This window comes from Acipenser ruthenus, chromosome 9 (assembly GCF_902713425.1).
Source record: "Acipenser ruthenus chromosome 9, fAciRut3.2 maternal haplotype, whole genome shotgun sequence".
Lineage (NCBI taxonomy): Eukaryota > Metazoa > Chordata > Actinopteri > Acipenseriformes > Acipenseridae > Acipenser > Acipenser ruthenus.
In genome coordinates this window covers 16,663,950-16,684,986 of record NC_081197.1, presented here as the reverse complement: position 1 = coordinate 16,684,986, position 21,037 = coordinate 16,663,950, and the positions used below count along the sequence as shown (strand labels likewise).

The following is a 21,037-nucleotide window of genomic DNA, read 5'->3' as shown; positions in this document are numbered from 1 at the left end:
GAAACTACAGTAGGACATTCCTTACCATAAATTATTTGGAGCATCATTGCTTGGGAATATAAAGAGAAGGCTGTCTGTCTGTCTTTATCTTGAGAGACCTGGCTATATAATGGGAAACTGTTTGTGTCTCCTTACAGTACTTCCATCATTTAGCAACTCTACATTTCTATCAATTTCTGTGAAACTTTTGAGATTAGGTCCCTTTGTGTATAATTTGTGTTTAAAAAATAACCTTTTTAAAAAAGCACAGTTAAGTCTTCAGTTTGTTTGGCAGTTTTTTTGTTGTGTAATTTGGAACAAAGTTTTGTCTTTTGTCTTTGAATATAAATTGATGAAACGATTAAACCTTCTTTCAGCACAGCTTTTGATATCTCAGCGCAGGGTGTAACTGCATGAGTATGAAAGGGCAGAGAAGGTGAGCGGGGCTGCAAGTTAAACAGGAAGTGTGTCATTGAAATGTTATTGTGAGCGGGATTATAGTAACTGATGGTTGACCCAGTTGTAACAAAAACAACCACACCTCAGTTTTTTACTCATACATTATCAGAGGGTGGAGCAGTGTTATAGCTTAGGGATGTCTCTGGAAACCCCAAAAGAGCATCTTTCCTGTTCAGTTTTTTTTCTCTTGTGTAATTAAACAAATGAAAGATTACGCAATGATACCAGAAGGGCTTTGGTTTTATAGTGATTTGCACAGTATATGCAAGAGAAGGTCCTAATACCTTCAGATTCCTGCTTAAAATGAACAATATTATTGAAAGCTGCTGGGTCCCACTGTACAATCATGGACAACTTTTAGACTTACATATAATATTGCATTGGCTGGTTTCACAGACCCCTATTACAGTGATCTGGACTACAGTACCTTACCAAAGGTAACATTGGGTAGTCCAAGATTAAGCTAATCAAAGTCTGTGATACCACATTCTTACACTAGTTCAGCCTGTTTACAGTCTAGTTTGTTTATATTTCCTCAAAGGCAGTTTTAGATGGACTGTAGGGACACAGATTTACACTCCTATGGAAACATATTGAAACGATATTGCTCAGACATGCTCTTGCTACTACTTTCACTTTTTTTTTTTTTTTACATAGTGTTTTTTTGTTTTACTGACAATATTTTAAAGGAATAGTAAAATACATTAATTTTAACTTGACCAAAATACCTCCTTTACTGTCTTTATATTATTTTATAGCCTGTATTACGGACACTAGACCTTTAATTACCATCCACCTGCCACAATTTACAAAGTAACAAAACATTGCCTGCTTTTAAACGATACATGCCTGGAAGCAATAACATTGGTTCCGTTCTTAATGTATAATTAAGCAAATGTATTTTTGTAACTGACAATACCTCTTCAAATGTTTCCATTCCATTGAAAAGCATGTCTCTTTTTTTTATTTTACAGTGTATTGGCGAGTATTATTTTTTACCATCTATTGTAAATAATTGATTTGATTCTCATTAACCAGAATAGAGTTAAAGAAAAATGTACAGTATGCCAAAAAAATCATGTGATGAAATATGCTTACTACAGGCGTGGCAAAAAGCCAAACGATTGACACACCAATAATCCCCCAAATTCTCGGTCCTTGTTCTGTGTGACTTGGTAACAGATGGCCTATAGTGTTCAAAAAGGTTACTGTTACTGTAATTTGTTACACAATATGCAAAATAATGTTTCCTGAGCCATTACTTTAACCAACAAATGTATTAGGAGACATTTGGGTTTATTCAATTGAGCTAAACAGTGCAATATCTAATACTGCTGTTGTTAAACCTATTATTTATAATAGGACTGAGAAAAATCTAAATACACTCAAGACACTTACAGTTAGAAGTGAATAGCCAAGACCATATATCAATGAAATACTGTAAGCATAGGTGGGATTTAGATCTGCTACTGTTTAGATCAATTGAATAGACCTGATTTTATATAAACACTGTTTATTCATTGTCCTGCCCCAGCTGCAGTACCCCGTGTGTTAATCACCTGTCCCAATGCTTCAATAAAGCAGGATGGCACAGCATGTGGTGTTTTACAGTAACTGAATAAAGAGACTCAATATAGAGGTCCTCCATGATTCTGTACTTTTCAAAGTTAACTTTGTATGCCGTAGACATGAAAAGTTCAACTTCACGATGATGAGGGTAGCTTCCAGTTTAAGGCATACTGTAGGAAACTGTATTTTAAAACCTTTAGGACAATATAGTTCCCTAAACGAAAGAAAGAGAATCTGTTTATGTTCATCATTTCAGTATGGCGTTTTTGTTTTTATTTTTTTATTAGCACTACACATATTGTACAGTACCGGGTTCTGCAATTGTAACAAATTACAGGAGTGTATCCTTAATTGCACGCTTCAGTGGTAGGATTGGTGCCAGTGTCACATAGCATATACTTTTACTGTAACTGTGTAATCGCTCGTCTGGCTTGCAGTTTCAGTGTTAAGTGATGGAGCATTAGCCATGCAATACAAGACCAAGACTCTTATCAGGTCTGGCAACTGTTTAAACCAGCCTTTTGAGTTCATCTGCCCAATCTAATGGAATGGAATAATCAGGAAGTTCATTGTCTCCCTTGTTACGTCCTGTAAGCTTGGTATTGTTTGCCAAGATCATTCCTCAGCATCTCTGGAGGGAAAGGGGTTGCATTAAAAATCATGCAGCGTTGTTAGTAAACAGTGCAGGCAACATTTAAACGTATTTACTAGGGAAGTCTAACCAGCAATACAACCCCATATTTCTGTGTACACGCAGCAAGCCTAGACAGTCTACTATTATTGTTGGCACTACTCGGCAGTACTGTAGTGGAAAGTAACTGTGTTTATGAATATGACTACGGGAACATCATTGTGTCGAATGAGTCCTGTATGCCTTACAGATGAAAATTAAAAAGCATCTCCCAAAACAACTGATAACCGCATTACTAATACTACAGCCCCAACCCTACACCACCTCCTCTGCTGTTGCCAAGTTTAATCACCTATATGCTTTCATCAGTCAGTGTGTTGTGAACATGTTTGTACTTTACATTATTAACAAGCTTTACCTTTTGACAGTTTTGTTTGCAGGTTTCTAAATCACTGTTTCATTTAATGTTTTGTCGTTTGTGTGTGTGTGAAAAACAGGAATTCATTTAACAAGCTTGCAGACCTTTTCCTGTTTGGGAGAAATGGCTTTTATTGTTGGCATTGCTGGTAGACAGTACTTCAGCTGTATGTGTAGGGACCTTAATTTCCCCATTTCTGTTAAAATAAAATAAATTTCTATGTACAGTAATAGCTTTTGGGAGGAGTGGAAAAGTGCTGGAAATTAATGCAGTACTTACTTTTGGAAGGTACTGTGTGTTTACTTATTTTTTAGTGTACTTTTTGATTTAGAAGATGTATTGTTTATTATTTTTTAATGATCGGTTAAGCACAGTTAAAATGAAATGTAGCAAATTTCAGAGAAGGTCCTCATTAGGCTTCATTTACACCTCCCTAAACCACATTCCCATTTAGCAGCTTAAGGCTCCTACCACATTCCCATTTGGCTGCTTCAGGCTCCTACAGTAAACCCATGGACTGATAGCATACAGTGAGGTATGGTTAAAGAAGATTACTACTCTGTTATGCAGCTCAGCTTTGTTTGTATTTTTTTTTCATACACATGCATTGGAGTGCTGACGAATACAAGATTAATATCAACATCATTTGTAGATCTGTGTCTCAACTGCTTCTGTGTAAAATAAAAAAAAAGTTGAGTCCTTGCCACAGAGTACACAAAGTGTATAGGAAATATAATGCAGTTAACATTTACAATAGCAGTTCATTTTCATCTGTTCATGTGAATAATTATGGAATTCCTCAAAATAAATATTACTTTGAATTCCAGACACTTACTGTAAAAAAACAGAAATGTAATAACAAGCACAGTTTTTTAATCTTCTCCTTCTACTTTTATCTAGAATTCCATCCGGCACAACCTGTCTCTGCACAGCCGCTTTATCCGGGTCCAGAATGAGGGCACTGGAAAGAGCTCCTGGTGGATGCTAAACCCAGAGGGGGGCAAGAGTGGCAAGTCTCCGCGGAGGAGGGCCGCCTCCATGGATAACAACAGCAAGTTTGCCAAGAGCCGCGGGCGAGCAGCCAAGAAAAAGGTGGCCCACCAGGCTGGGCAGGATGGGGGTGCCGACAGCCCTGGCTCCCAGTACTCCAAGTGGCCAGGGAGCCCCAACTCCCACAGCAACGATGACTTTGACACCTGGACCACTTTCAGACCCCGCACCAGCTCCAATGCCAGCACGCTCAGCGGCCGCCTCTCCCCCTTCATGCCCGAGCAGGATGACTTAGGGGACCCTGATGTCCACTCGTTGGTCTACTCCACCGCCTCCAGCAAGATGACCTCCACGCTGCCAAGCCTCTCGGAGATGGCCGGTTCCATGAGCCACCACAACCCAGAGAACATCATGGAGGACCTCCTGGACAATTTGAACCTCCTTTCTCCCAAATCCTCCCAAGTGTCGGCCAGTTCCACCCAATCCTCTCCCTCCTCCATGATGCAGCCGAGCCCTGGCTATCCCTCTTACTCCTCCCCCAACACTGCCAGCCTGGGTGCACAGCCCCAGGATTACAGGAAATGCCTGTATAGCCAGAGCGGCATGAATTCACTGCCACCCATGCCTATGCAAGCACTGCAAGAAAACAAGCCGGTCTATGGAGCTGCCATGGGCCAGTATGGTTGCCCTACTGGGCTCCTCAAAGAGCTACTGACGTCTGACTCGGACCCTCACAATGACATTATGCCTTCAGTAGACACTGTGGTGTCCCAATCCAGCAGCAGAGGGGGGCCTGGCCCCAATGTCATGATGCCTACCAACTCCGCAATGCCCTCCTACGCTCCCCAGCAGCCCCACAACAAGATGATGAGCCCTGGCGGCACTCACCCACATGTGGTGCACAACCAGCCGTTGTCTGTCATGAACGGCCGTGCCTTATCACACCCCATGACCATGGCTCACAGTGTTGGGATGAGCCGCCTATCCACGGTAAAGACTCCCATGCAAGTGCCTCACAACCTGCCCCTGCACATGAATATGATGCACCCCTACAACGTTCTCAACAGTAGCAATGGCTACGGCAGGATGGGCCTGATCGCAGCACACCAGGAGAAGCTGCCTAGTGACTTGGATGGCATGTCGATCGAGCGCCTTGAGTGCGACATGGAGTCCGTCCTCCATGACACCTTGATGGACGGAGACTCTTTAGACTTTAACTTTGACCCCATGGTGCCCAACCAAGGTTTTTCACATAGTGTAAAGACAACAACCCACAGCTGGGTATCAGGATAAATTATGCCAGGTAAGCTGTCATAGTAGAAGAGGAAAGCTATTTTATGAATATAAACCCGTATGCAGCTCGCATGACAACATTTAGCAGAAAAGTTAATACTGTACAATATAAAAGAAGTACCAAGCATTTTAAAATCTTGAATAACACAAAAACACTGTGGGGGAAATGGCAAATGTGTACAGTATATACTTCCACAAAAAGATCACTATGACCTAAAAAGTGCAGCTGCATTTTTAATTTCCATATTTCATCGTAGAAGATAATTTCATATTTAGTTTAGTATTTGTTGAGCAGTAAAATAAACAAGATAATCCCCGCTTTTAGCTTGAAATAATAAAGTCTGCTTTTTACGAAATGGTACCTCCTTAGTCATGAATACAGTGTTGTATTTGTGCACATCTGCGGAGTCAGAGCAAGCCTTTTGAAACGAATATTTGTTACTGAGAGTTTATATTTTTTAAATGAGTATGTATGGGGACACACTGTATTCTGTTGGTTAACTTGAGTTAGTGATTCTTAAAGTGCTACTTAACATTTTATGACCACATTCTTCAATCTAATTTGACGGATAATCTTTAACAAATATTTTATTGGATCAAAATCTGTAACTTCTGCCTTCATTGTATAAAGATTCAGTTAGTGACTTTTGTTATTGTAGACTTGGAGAATGGTTGGATAAAGGATGAAGTCATGGAACTGTTTTAATTAGTACCTAATGTATGTTTTCATAATATTTTTTATGAAATATGTTTTTTTGGGCTAGATTGTAATGATCTCCTGCTGATGTTTCTGCTGCTAACAGGACATAGGTGTCATTGGTTAGGGTTAATACTACCAGCTTGTAGAGATTTTTGTTTTGCAGTATGTTTTTATCCAGAACTAGTGGGAATATTTAAATCCTGAAAACATGTACCAGTAGCCTATAAATTGTTCTCACTTTTTTGAAATATGTTTGTTTTACACACATAATTGTGATGTAGCCTGGCTGTAAATTTACAAAGACGAAACTTAATTTGTTGAACGGTAGGCTTTACTATCCTTTCAATGAGTAATCGTTTTTTCTTAATGATGTCTTTTAGTGCTATAGTAAAATGCTCTTTGACAAGGTAGCTTCAAATTACAGATTGTCTTTATGGTGTTTGCAATTTAATCTGAGTTCAGGAGCAAGCTCTTCTGTTCCAGTTGTCTGCCAGTCATAGATTACCCAGCCAAAGTGTCTTTATAGAAGTGAGAGCCAGCGCCTCCTAGTGCACAGCTGTGTATTGCCAGCAATTAAAAAAAAATGTTATCCTTGACACCTGTTCACTATATGGTTATGGCTGTCACTTCTATATGTTCATGGCAGGCAACTAGAACAAAAGAAAAGAACAACGCAATGTTCGAGTAATTGCAGTAAGAGCCATACAGAATGACAACACCCATTCTAAAGAGCTGAAGGGACTGTAAAAGGTAAAGAAAACCAAATGCATTGAAGTTAAAAAAAATAATCCAAATGTGTACAGAACAGCCGGAAAATCGACATTCACGTTGTTTAAACAGAGTAACTATAATGTTACAGATATTTTGTATAACTTGGAACTGAAATAAAGTTTACCAGCGAGACAAAAGGCCCCCCCCCCGTCATGTCTGATTCTGTATAGTAAAACCTTTTTAGCGCACTTACTTGCAAAGGGAGCCCTTACATTTTTCTGTTATGTAAAAGCCTTGCTTGGCTCTCATCTCAGTGATTGGAGTCTTTTGTTTGTTTCTGACTTGCTTTCTCATTGTTTTTTTTTGTTTTTCAATAGGTCCTGCTAAAACACCTCAGAGGAAAAAGCAGTCCACAGTCTCTTGCTTCTCTGGCAAAAAAAAAGAAAAAATGTTCAGACTTGGCAGCAGTGAACTTTTTCCTGTACAGGATGTTTGCCCAGTATGTGCAGGTTATGTGCTGCTTCAGATAAGGCCTCTACCTTTGGAAATTGTATAGCAACCAAGTGCCAAACTCACTACACAATGTTATAGCTGAGTTTATTTAAATGATGTTGTTTTCAGCGTTATAAATGGCCGATATGTACACTTGATGTGCCTATTAAAGTTAGCATTCTCAATTTAAGCTATGACAGCATAAAATATGTTTTTATGAACTTATTTTTTACCAGTGAACAGCTGCAACCACAGTTTTTTTCTGTAATGTGTCCCGTCCTGTCGTCCCCCTCCCCCTTTGAATCAACATTGGAAATATCATTAACTGCAATTTAGAAATGTCTTAGTCTATTTATACAACACCAACATACACAAACATATTGCCTACCTTATATTGCTAATAACATTGAAAAATCACATCTATATCTGGGTTTGGGGTGCCAATAAATTAGGCTTGGGAAAACACCAACGAGTCCTAAGTACATGGGGATTTGCTGACTCCCCAGTCCAGTTTTGAAACTAGATCCACTTTCTTGAAATTCATTGAGGTGTACTATAACAGAAGGTTGTTTATATATATATATATATATATATATATATATATATATATATATATATATATATATATATATGTACAGCAAGTTTACAGAATCAGCATGGCAATATTATTTTGGTTGTTTTAACTGGATTTTACTGGCTTTATTATGTTTTTTTTTTGGGGGGGGGAGGACTTGGTTTGCACATTTTAGGTGCTACTTAGTCGTCCGTTCAATAGCTTTTTGTGTTTTTTTGTAAATAAATTCAAAAGAAAAAAAAAAACTAAAGTTATCTAAAATTATACTCAATAGCATAAATGTATGTTTTAAATCTGTACAACTGCATTGCATTTTGCATTTCATGTTCAAATAACCTCTTTAGTAATCCAGCTTCTAGCATTCTCAGCAATCTCTACAAGCTTGTCTTTGTAATGATTTTATTTAGAAAGTTTTAAAGAAAAAAGGGGTTAACAACTATATCTACAAAAATGATATGTCTAGTTGCTTCTACAGCTCATTTAGCAACTTGAAATTTCAGGCCCTATGTTTTTGCAAGGTGTTCTTATATCGAGTTTGCAGACTGACCTAAAGTTGCGTCATGTGTTTTCAAAGAGCTTCATTCAAGCATGGTTAAGTACCAAAAAGTGTTAAGTAACCCCTCATAGAAGCTTGTATAGTGCATTTTATATTACTTAAGAACGCATAATGTTTATATGTATAATATACTGTATATGAAGAGAATAAGCAAATTAAGAAAACTCAGTAACATTTATTCATAACTATCAAAAGTAAAGGACATTTTGTGATTACAAATTTGTGTAGCTGTAATCTTAGTGGACATATCCATCCCTGACTCTTTAATTAACTATGAGGTTATAAACGCAAATGGTGCCATGTTTTTTTTTTTTTGGTTAGCAAAAATAATTTGTTCTCAATCTAGTGCATTCATGTGGCACCACAAGGAAATCTGAAGCATTTACTGGCGAAGAAACTTAAAATAGCAATACAATTCTGTGGTTGAATAGTTATCACGGGCTGATGACTTTTTGTGACAGTTTAATTGTTTTAAACTAATCCGTTAAACGTTTACTCCAAGCAAGTGGAATATACTGTACTGTGCTAGTGCAATTAAAAATAAAATCCACTTAACAGTTATTTCTGCAACAAAAAAAGATTCAGCACCAACATTTAAAAATGGGTCATTTTTCCAACATTAATAAAACTGAATGTTTTAAGATGCTTTCGTATGAGAATGTGCAAATGATCTTACCTATGCAGTCTTGTACTTTTATTATTGTTTTTGGTTTGTACTTATTAAAGAAGTATATTGTATTATAGAGCTGTTGAGATATTTTAAGTAACAGATGTATTGTTTCAGATAGCTATATGAGAAATGAAGTATATTTAGTTAATAGATATAATGATTTAAATGCTCTGCATTTTGGTAAACTGACACTGTTATTCTTACATTTAGCTGACGTTTATAAGAATATATATATATATGCTTAATATTTTAAAAAGGCTGAGAAGTCAGCTGGGCATCCCTAGAAAGAGGGAGGGATTTATCATTGGACCAATTTTTATAAAGATGAATGAATAAATAAATAAAAAAAACACTTCATTTTCTAATCAATACTATTCACGGATTGAAACGTTACTTATATGGACCGTTGTTATAAAACTGTTACATTTCTTAACTTATATAAATAATTTAAATAGAGTTTCTATGATGTGATTTGCAATCCGTGAAAAAAAAAACCAAAAAACTTTTGCAATGTGGTTTATAAAAAAAACAAAAAAAAAAAACAAAAAACAAAACTGAAAAAATGAGAGGCCCTTCCTTTGCCGGATGCTCCGCAGACCAGCAATATGGCTGCAATTGCCGTGTAAATATTAGTTGCTGTAATATTCTGGGCTGTCTTGCACAAACCAGACATCTCAACACCTTCACTGCTTCACTAACGATGACTGAAAAATGCAGTACTTGGATACTTCTCTCCAAGCAAGTGCCTGGTGATATTGTACTATAAATTGACAAGAACAATCTTTGCAGTCACTGTATGAAGCCATATGTGTACATAAATGATGTTACAGAAACATTTTGCTTCTGTTTTTTTATTTATTTGACAACTTTAGTCTGTTCTTCTTCAAACTTTAGTCTGTTTTTCTTTAGGCATTGCATATACACTTGTATTACACACAATAGTGGTGATAAAAAGTAATTGGAGGCTTGCCATAATTCTAGGTGTGAGGCTCAGCCTGCTACTCTAAACCTATTAGCTACTAATACTATATAGACCAAGCCCACCTTTCACTAAATGTTCTGCAAGTCTTTCCTCCTTTGCAACTGTATCTCTCTTTTGGGGGGTCGATGGTCCTCCATTGCCCAGCCTTGGATGAACTCTGACTGTCGGAGATTGGACCTCAGTTGAAGGTGGCTCCTGCTAGACCAGAAGGTGAGATCCTGGGCCAGTTTAATCATCCCACACTGCATGCCACACTACATCTGCTATTTCCTTCATATCAGCACTATGTAAACCTAGACAGCAGGACAATCCAACGGAGGGATCCACATATGGCTCAATAAGCTACACAGTATGGCTCTTTTTGATTTAGAGGTGAAAGGGAATATTAATAGGTCTGATAGTTTAACAAAAAAAGTTTCCCCTTTGCCTATATTTTTAATTTAATGTCATATTGTTTAAAATGAATACCAATCTTGGAGTTGGCGGACATAACTGCAATTACAAGTACGTTCATGAAGCTTTTTCAGATGCAGGGCCCTGGGTAGATAGTCTTGGTGTAGGCTGATTAAACATTTTTCTTTCTCCAGTCCAGTGCTACTATTGTGTCAGATTTTTAGTTTTTGTAAACTAAACTTATTTGATGTTACAGAGTACTCAATGTGATGGATCACAGCCACAGATTAAGATCTCGCTTGCTAAAGTATGCAAGACTGTTGAAAACAGAAAAGGTTTAGAAAGCAAGCTAATGTAAAATCCTAAAAGTAATGTGAAATACAAATGGAATGTCAAAACAAATTGGGTTCAGGGAAAAAGTGATAATTTTTCTTTTTTTTCACATAATTCACTAAGGCATATGGATATCCAATTATCATTATATGGGTTCTCTACCACTTGGTTCGAGTGGGCCTAAATGGATGAATACCAGTTAATTTCCAGATGAAATGGTCTGCCGAAATTAATGTTGCAAACTAACTGGAGCAAGTCATCATTTGCTAAGCAGTCATGGTAACGGTAAAACTATGCAGAAAGCATCAGCCAAAACAATTCTCTTGATTTAGTTTCTTGAAGTTTCTTGGCATAGTTGTTTTTTAGGCAGCTGAGCAACACATTTCAGGGTGGGTTGTGTACTCGTAACAACAGTTAAGTAAAGGTGTCAGACACAAGCATACACAATTTACAGGTTGAAAACATTCTTTTTTGCCTCCTGTCATTTATTTAAACAGTAACTTCTATAGAAAAGGTCAAGTAAAAGGAAACCAAAGGGAATATTTGTACTAATTCCTTTGCAGTTCAAAGAACAGGATGTGGGCTGGTTAAAACCTTACATAACATTGCTCTTCTTGTTAAGTTTTTTTTATACACTCACTTCTTCCTATTACCTATTTTTGTGTCTGTTAAGTACTTTAAATTAAAAAAATGAAAGTTCTCTGGTAAAACGAAACCCCAAACAGATTCTGGTTTCACTGGTAATTCATTTGTAACTGCTTGATAAGCGTACTCTAGGTGAAAGCACGTTCACTTTTTAAACGCCTACAGGAATTAAAGATTACCAAGATTATGATACATTTCCTCAGAAAATGTAGAATGTACTCAAAACAGGTATGAAATGAAGCTTCCCAGGTTCCACTGCACCTACAGCTATGGCCATAAGTTTTGAATCTCCTAGAATTTTAGAATTGAAAAATAATAATAAAAAAAAAACAACTATATGAACATAATTTAGATATTTTATTTAACATGATGTAATCAAAGAAACTACACAATGATATTGCATAAGCCTAACGGAAGACATAACACTAGTACAGTATTTCATGTTAGATTTCAAAATGTCACATTTGCAATGTTTGTCAGTTTTTCTTATGTAAATGTAAAACTAAAACGCAGTATGTAATTCAATATGTTAACGTAACATTATTCAGCAGATACCTTTTTGAAGCAAAATGAGTTAATTTTATAGGGTGATGCAAAACCTTTGGCCATAGGTGTACATTCTCAAAAATGAATGAACAGAAAATAAAAAATGGTAATCCAATAGAGATGGAAACATAGAAACCATGTGTTATCTGGAAATGAAAAAGGAACAGGTACTGGAAATACTTAATTTTAGCCAAAGTGGCTGTGCAGCAAATACAATTATTCCATAAATCTTTACTTTTGTGCACTTTCATTTGCTATGTAGATCTCCAATACGCAGCTTTGAAAGAAGCCTGTGTTATAGGAATAATGTAAGACATGACAGGTACAGTCGCAGACAAAAGTATTGGCACCCTACACTTAATATACTATCATTCAAGAAAACATGTTAAATACAAGCATTTAGTGATCATTAGCCACTAATTAATATGACAAAGACCCAAATACACAATTTCTGGAGGTTAAACAATCATTTATAAGCAAACAAAAGCACTGCAATTTCAAATATCTGTTCATGACAAAAGTATTGACAACTTGTGGCAAAGTGGCTGAGTGGAAACAGGTGCAGGAGTGATGCAGTGCGTTAATGAAACAGATAGAGCCTTGTAATCCGGTTTGGAAAGTGCTTTTTATTTATATTCCAGGTCTGGCGACCAAACAATAATACCCCAGCAATACACACCAATGTGTACTGCACAGGGTAAATAACACAGGAAACACAAATAATAAACAAAATCCGCCCCGCAATAATACAGACACGGTCACCAGTCCTGGGTGCGTGCAGTAGTACTCGTGGTGGGTGATACAAGTTTATATTTATGACAATGTTGGAGTGCTGTTCCGGGTTAGTGGTGGCACTTGGCGACAGCTCCGGAACTGTGTTAGCTGTCTAGTAATGTACAAGACAAAACAATTACAAACAAACAAAACACAACACCCACAACAACACAACACTTTTTAGTTCAAGGGTGTCTCACAGTCCTTCTCGGTTCTTAGTATTTCAAACCAATGCGAAGGAACAGATTGCGATTCTCCATCCCCTTTTATGCCATCACACATGACCCCTTGGTAAACGAGTGCAACCGCCTCTCCAATCTGCGGCTGCCACATCGTTTCCCTTCCTAGCTGGCTGACTTCCCCTGAACCCTGGGAAAGAACTGTCAGGCCAGCCGTCCAGGGAACTCTGATCACTGTAATTGCTGCCAAAGGTGTCTCTACCAAATATTGACTCAAGGGGGCGAATACTTATGCAATCAATTATTTTCTGTTTTGTATTTGTAATTAATTTAGAACAATTTGTAGATTTTATTTTTCACTTTGACATTATGGACTTTTTTGTGTTGATCAGTGGCAAAAACTCATAATTAAATCCATTTTGATTCCATGTTGTAACACAATAAAATGTGGAAAAGTCCAAGGGGGTGAATACTTTTGAGAGCCACTGTATATGTTTCTTTATAGATATATTTGATTATATACACTAATATGAAGAGGAAAATGTACTTTGTATTGTGTGTATTTGTAGTTGATTTGTTGGGGTGGGTCAGTTCAGAAGAAGTTGGTACGAGACTGGCCCCTGTGAGGTAGATTATTATTATTATTTTTATTTGTTTATTTAGCAGATGCCTTTATCCAAGGTGACTTACAGAGACAAGGGTGCATGAACGATGCATCAGCTGCAGAGTCACTTACAATTACGTCTCACCTGAAAGACAGAGCACAAGGAGGTTAAGTGACTTGCTCAGGGTCACACAATGAGTCAGTGGCTGAGGTGGGATTTGAACCGGGGACCTCCTGGTTACAAACCCTTTTCTTTAACCACTGGACCACACAGCCTCCCTAGATAATACACTTCAGGCAAATGTTTTGTAATTTTGGTGCCATATACTCCAGTGGCCTAACTTATCTATGACATTTTAAAATGCCATCACCATGGCAACCCAAAAAGTGCTGGGCACATACTGGGGTGTGTAGCACTTTGCACCCATGGACCTCTTTTACGTTCCGTCATTTGGTTAGCTGTGCTTCATTCAAGGTCACCAGAATTGTCTTGCATGCATTCCCCCATTGAATACCTCTCGCTAGTAGATGAGTAGATGAAGTCGATGAAAGGTCTACTAAACAGTGCTGCTCTAGTACTTGTGCGTTGACAATTTTCTAACCCCCCAAAAAATCCCTTTATTTGCAAACCATTGATAAATAGGACCATGGCTGCATTGTTAGGCCCAAATGAAAAACAAGTTTGTACACATTCTCCTACAAATTTCATAATTATGTGCACTGCCTAGGAGAAAACTAAATCAAAACCATCCATATAAGACATGCATTTCCAACAGTAACTACTTTGTCAACAATGACCATTCAACAGCATGTCTGTCTAACACAAAGGAATTGGAAGACAAAGCTGAGGCATGTTCCTGCTGTTCTCTTTGTGGTTAAAAAGTCCCGCTGATGGTGTAACGCTGAAGCCCAGTCTGTCTGCAGTGATATCAGGTAATACCTGAATATAAAACTACCAAAACATAACCAGGCCTAATGTGCATGCTGGCCCCAGCTCTTTGGCTTCGAAAGATGCTTGTGTCTAAAAACAAAAACCTCAATATCCCTAAAGTATTGCCGTCATTTTCAGTACTTCAAACCAGTCATATGACTGTGGGCAATTCTTACTTGAACATGCGGAACATGACTGTTGGAATCACAGCTCTTTTGTTGAGCAGAAATGCAACAAGGCTCATTTTCTAGCCCTATAGTTGGCAAGGGCCCTGTTGAAACAGAGCTGTTTGGTTGTAATGATTTTAAAGATCTGACATATGCAGTAAATAAAAAAATATAAAGGGGCCTAGAATGTGGAATAATAATTTAGACAAAAGTGTAATTACCTTTACTAAGATTACATCAGAAGAATAGTTAAAAATACACCACGTCCTTCCCTCCCCCAGCCAGCTCTGAACTGGGAGTATATCTCTCTTAAAACTGCCATTTCCTTTTTAACTGTAAATGTTTATGATTTGCATACAGTCAGTCAAACAGATTTTTAACTTCATGCCTTCTCATGTCTGCTTTTGTATGCCTGTTTTAAAATGGTTTGTTGCCTCAAGCAAGTGATACTTTATATATAGTAAGCACATTGTAACGCCCCCTTCCTATCAAAGCCAACCACCATTTTAGATTGGAAGTCATTTCAGTTGTATTTATCACATTGGCACTAATACCCTCATTCCTCCCTAATTTGAACCAAAATCCTATTCATGGCCCCAGGGTGTTTTTGAGAATGTATTCATTATGAGTAGATTATCAATGGGACTACTGAGCTGTATTGATTTTACAAATATTGGTTTGAAACATGTCAGTCTACTTTTCAGTTGTGGTTATGGATTTCGTTTTTGATTGACCCAACTTCATCCTGAAATTTACTGAAGCTTTACTGTATTTATTATTTATTTTAGAAATTGATTTTAAGGGTTTTGTTAATATTTTTGGAATGAACAGACATTCCTCAATGTTCCACAGACGATCTATTTATGAAAGGATTAGCTGAAACATCTAACCCGAGGTTTTAAAATCAGTTTTCTTACCACTCATTGGCTTTATCAGTATTATTAATACAAATGCTGAGTTCTTCATTTGTTTTTTAATGCTATTCAGGATATGCAAATATTTCACATAGAATGACCCTGGTACCTGTTCTGTGCATCTGATAGCAGCTGGACCACTCGAAGGAGTTTAAACAAGAAGTGATTGGGAATTGCAAACTTGGTTGTATTTCCGGAAGGAGAATCTGGCCAATAAGCAATGCATCAGGGCAGCAGTGTGGAGTAGTGGTTAGGGCTCTGGACTCTTGACTGGAGGGTCGTGGGTTCAATCCCAGGTGGGGGACACTGCTGCTGTACCCTTGAGAAAGGTACTTTACCTAGATTGCTCCAATAAAAACCCAACTGTATAAATGGGTAATTGTATGTAAAAATAATGTGTAAAAAGAATGCCTGGTCAGGCTGGAGAGGCTGGGCTTGTCTTTCGGTGCAGTCGTGCTCCGGGGCCCGGCCCTGTGTTCAGTTGCTTACCTTCACTTCCAATGTGCTCTCGGCCATTGTTTATCATTCATTTCAATCCATGTACCACTCATGGCTCGATGGCTTCGTCTTTTGGGGGAGGGTGGCCCATAGCCACTCTCTATCTGTGGTACCAGGATTGCATGATATCGTTCGTGTATTCGCCTGGTCGGCCAGCATTGTGGGTAGCTGTCGAGCTCCCAGGGATGGGGCCTCAGGCCAAATCTATTCTCCATGGTTGTTGTGTTAGCTATTCGAATATGGTTCATTGTAGCCACTCATGGTTTGGTGGCTTTGTCTTTTTGGGGAAAGGTGGCCCATAGCCACTTTCTATCCACGGCACCAGGATTGCATGATAACGTTTGTGTATTCGCTTGGCTGGCTATTAGAGCAATTTTTCACCAAAAAAAACACCAATTAGCCACCCAAAATAAAAAGAAATGACCTAATACTTCATTCATGTGGATTGCAGTTGCAGTTTATTTGATTACATGATATTAAATAAAATATCAAAATTATGTTCATGTAGTTCTTTTCTGTTATGTCGCAATCCTAAAATTGTAGGTCATGCTAAACTTTTGGCCAGAGCTGTACTGGCTACCGTAGCTAATGTTGACTGAAATTGCTAGAAGAATTGTATCCTTAACATTTTAATTATGTTTTTCCACAATTGCCCTTAATAGATTTATAAGTCTAGTTGCTTCTGATAGGATCCAATGGGGATATTACTTATAATAATATTATGAATGATTACTATCCAGGTCCAGATATTAAAATCCCCAAATCCCATTGCCTATTCTTCTCCACTTCAAATCTCAATAACTCTACACCATGTTTTTAATTTAACTGGATGTGCTGTACAGTAAACATATTTGCATTTTACTTCTTCTTTTCTGAACCATGTAAACCAGGGGTGTTAAACCCCCAGTCATTATCCATCCCCAGTTGTTCTGCTTGTATTAAGATGTCCCAATCTACAGTAGTGTAGTGCAGTTTTTTAGATTGGGTGTACACTGTAACATAGAGTACGATACAATAGGCTTACAATAAAGTTAAACAGCTCTAATGTGGTCTTATAAAGTCAACTTTCACATGAACACCTTGGCATAAAAAAAACTGCATTAAGCTGTCTTAAAGTCTGCTAAAAAATCCCTCCAGAGGGCCTCAGAAGGCTCTTGATGAGCAACGAGCCTTGGTGTGGATCGCTGCCAAGAACTTATGCATTCCATATGCTCCAGACTGCAGGAAAAGACTGAGGCCAAATGAGGACACACAAGATATTCGGAGTTCACACAAGGGTTCACTGTAGACTCATGAGGGAACTATTTAAATATCATTTAGAAAAGAACAAAATGACAAATGATTGATATAGTATTTCCTCAGTCTTGATTCTATATGAGTTAGTTTAAAATCTATGTAAGTTAGTCATCTATTGTCTATTGTTTGATTGTCACGGTACATATGAGTCGAGTTTTGAAACACGCAATAACCCTGTCTTGCAGTCAGTTAAGGTAAGGTTAAGGCTACTTTTTATTTAGATCATTGTATTGTTTGTTACTCTATATATATTTCCTTTTTTGACAAAAAATGCAATAAAGGCAGTAGGTTTGCTGTATTAGTTTTGAAGTTTGCAGGATAATATCATTTTAGCAGCACAAAAATAGCAAGAAACCAATCAGATCAATAATGTAGCATCATGCAACAAAGTTATTTTGTCCTAGTTTTATATCATTACAATTATTCCTTTGAGAACATTTTCCTTAGCATTTGCACTACAAAATCCCCATAGTCCCTACTTTATGGATCAACAACATAGGGGACAAAAAAAGATCCAATTTATTCAAATAGGAGGTACAGCACAATTACACAGCAAGTTGAGCTTCCCCTTATAATAACGTCCTCCCATTTGCCATTAGCAAACACATTACATTATATCAACAGTATCCATATTAACCATAATTTTGTTTATTTCTGTCTACTCTTCTGGGCATGAGAGTGATATGTGGGAAGACTGCAGGTGGCTTTGTCAGCACCAGTGCATCAGCTGTGTGTGGGGAGCGCATCAGGATTTTCAGCACCAACTGTAGAATATCTATTACATTTGGTTATCTCCCCCACTTTGTATTCTGTTTCTGTTTGGTCTAATTAAATTAATTTTGGAGTATGCCAAACAAAAACAGCAGCCCAATTACCCCCTGTGTTTCTTCCCAATTTAGAAACTCCAGTTATGTTCCTCACTGGAGGAACTGGACAGTGGATGTTATCAAGCTACTGGCCCCTAGAAGACCCTGGCTAGCCCTGGAGCTGTACACAAATATATTTAAACTGTATACAACCAGCCACTTAGCTGCAGGATGGAGAAGATAAATGATTGTTGCTTTGACAATTCAGTATTTGTATGGATTGGAAGTGATTTCCAATGAATAGATGAAAAAAATAGCCTTTTGCTCATTATTGTAGTATTCATAGGATACTGTTGTCCGTATACTCTTTCTCTTGAAGTTACACTAATCTGCAGCTTTCCATACACTCTCTGTAGATGACTGCTGCACCATGAAAGTATTATATTTGTGTGCCACACAACCCTGCAGGATAAATACTAAAATAAATCTTAGCACCTTTTTTCACAGTGATTTTCTAAAAAGGAAATGAATACCAAAAAAAGAGGCTATTTCACATGTTGTTTAATATCGTGTGATTGCCTTTTTTTGCTAATATGTTTAATGTCCTATTTTGTGCCTTCATCATTAGTCTCTATTGATGAAAACTGTGATGGGAGTTGTAGGTATCTCCAAACTGCACTGTTAGTTATAAAAGATAATTTCCATTTTCTATACAAATATTTTGGTTGCTATCTGTATTCAGTGTTTTGAATACAGGGGTTTATTGTAATGATCGAAACATTTTGCTGTTTGTAGTACCGTTAATAAGAGTTAATAAGAGGGTCAACATATCCCTCCTGGGGGAAAACAGTTGAATGGTGATTGTATATAGAACAGACACTGTTTAAAATAGACCTCTCATTTGAATAATATTACCTCATGGTGTGCCTGCTTTCATAATAGTTTAGTGTTCACACCCTGCATAAACAATGCTGTCTGCAGCAGGGCGATGTTCTTCCAAGTTTCTTGTTGTACTGCGCAACCACATGAGACATCTGCACTGGGGTTAAAAGGAAATCTTTAAAGTAAATTAGAAATCCATGCCACAACACGGTCAAAAGGATGTTAGACCAAGATACGTGATGTGAAGTGAGGAGGGTGCAAATTGTTTAGATTGAGCTGGACGGATATGTGACCATTTCTCAAGAATAACCCCCTCTACTTACTTCTGGAAAGTCGTGTGTGGACATCCAGTAAGGTCCATTAACCAGTATGGCCCACTTACCAGTTACCACTTTTGAAAATGACAGGGGACAGCACTCTGTGGCAGCGATTGGGGGCCCTAAGCAAGCATATAACTCCTGTTAGGTCATCCTTGCATTGACTGCCTGTCAATGGATTCTGGTCTTTTAATTATTCCATAAACAAGGCTACATTCAACGGGTGACAAAGCATTCTGCAGTTATGCACCAAGATTGTGCAATGGTCTTCCTGGGGGGATCAAACACTCTGAGACTTTGGATATTTTTAAATCGCGTCTTAAAACGTACTATTATACACTAGCATTTCCTAATGTTTCCAAACAGTTTTGGAAAATTATCTGGAGTTTATTTGCAGTTAGAAAAGGTGGCGCAAATTTTGCACTAGAGGTAAAAGCTCCTGTATATCTTTCTCTACTTAATAACATTATTCTGACTGCGTTCTTATACAGAGCAGAACTGCAACAACACTTCCAACTGATTTGTTGTACTATACTACTAATCAGATACAGTGCCTTGTGAAAGTATTCGGCCCCCTTGAACTTTGCGACCTTTTGCCACATTTCAGGCTTCAAACATAAAGATATGAAACTGTAATTTTTTGTGAAGAATCAACAACAAGTGGGACACAATCATGAAGTGGAACGAAATTTATTGGATATTTCAAACTTTTTTAACAAATAAAAAACTGAAAAATTGGGCGTGCAAAATTATTCAGCCCCCTTAAGTTAATACTTTGTAGCGCCACCTTTTGCTGCGATTACAGCTGTAAGTCGCTTGGGGTATGTCTCTATCAGTTTTGCACATCGAGAGACTGAAATTTTTGCCCATTCCTCCTTGCAAAACAGCTCGAGCTCAGTGAGGTTGGATGGAGAGCATTTGTGAACAGCAGTTTTCAGTTCTTTCCACAGATTCTCGATTGGATTCAGGTCTGGACTTTGACTTGGCCATTCTAACACCTGGATATGTTTATTTGTGAACCATTACATTGTAGATTTTGCTTTATGTTTTGGATCATTGTCTTGTTGGAAGACAAATCTCCGTCCCAGTCTCAGGTCTTTTGCAGACTCCATCAGGTTTTCTTCCAGAATGGTCCTGTATTTGGCTCCATCCATCTTCCCATCAATTTTAACCATCTTCCCTGTCCCTGCTGAAGAAAAGCAGGCCCAAACCATGATGCTGCCACCACCATGTTTGACAGTGGGGATGGTGTGTTCAGGGTGATGAGCTGTGTTGCTTTTACGCCAAACATAACGTTTTGCATTGTTGCCAAAAAGTTCGATTTTGGTTTCATCTGACCAGAGCACCTTCTTCCACATGTTTGGTGTGTCTCCCAGGTGGCTTGTGGCAAACTGTAAACGACACTTTTTATGGATATCTTTAAGAAATGGCTTTCTTCTTGCCACTCTTCCATAAAGGCCAGATTTGTGCAGTATACGACTGATTGTTGTCCTATGGACAGAGTCTCCCACCTCAGCTGTAGATCTCTGCAGTTCATCCAGAGTGATCATGGGCCTCTTGGCTGCATCTCTGATCAGTCTTCTCCTTGTATGAGCTGAAAGTTTAGAGGGACGGCCAGGTCTTGGTAGATTTGCAGTGGTCTGATACTCCTTCCATTTCAATATTATCGCTTGCACAGTGCTCCTTGGGATGTTTAAAGCTTGGGAAATCTTTTTGTATCCAAATCCG

The 21,037-nt window shown here is 38.0% G+C and overlaps 1 protein-coding gene across 1 annotated transcript in view; it reads left to right on the top strand.

Annotated features, from left to right (window-relative positions):
• The window catches only part of LOC117407343 (forkhead box protein O1-A), a 54,226-nt gene extending 44,351 nt beyond the window's left edge, over positions 1 to 9,875 (top strand). The window contains exons 2-3 of the mRNA XM_034012269.3: positions 3,957 to 5,349; positions 7,128 to 9,875. Coding sequence (XP_033868160.3) covers positions 3,957 to 5,339 — 1,383 coding nt within the window. The 3' untranslated portion in view covers positions 5,340 to 5,349; positions 7,128 to 9,875. The remainder of the gene's footprint in view (positions 1 to 3,956; positions 5,350 to 7,127) is intronic.
• Positions 9,876 to 21,037: the final 11,162 nt, after the last annotated feature.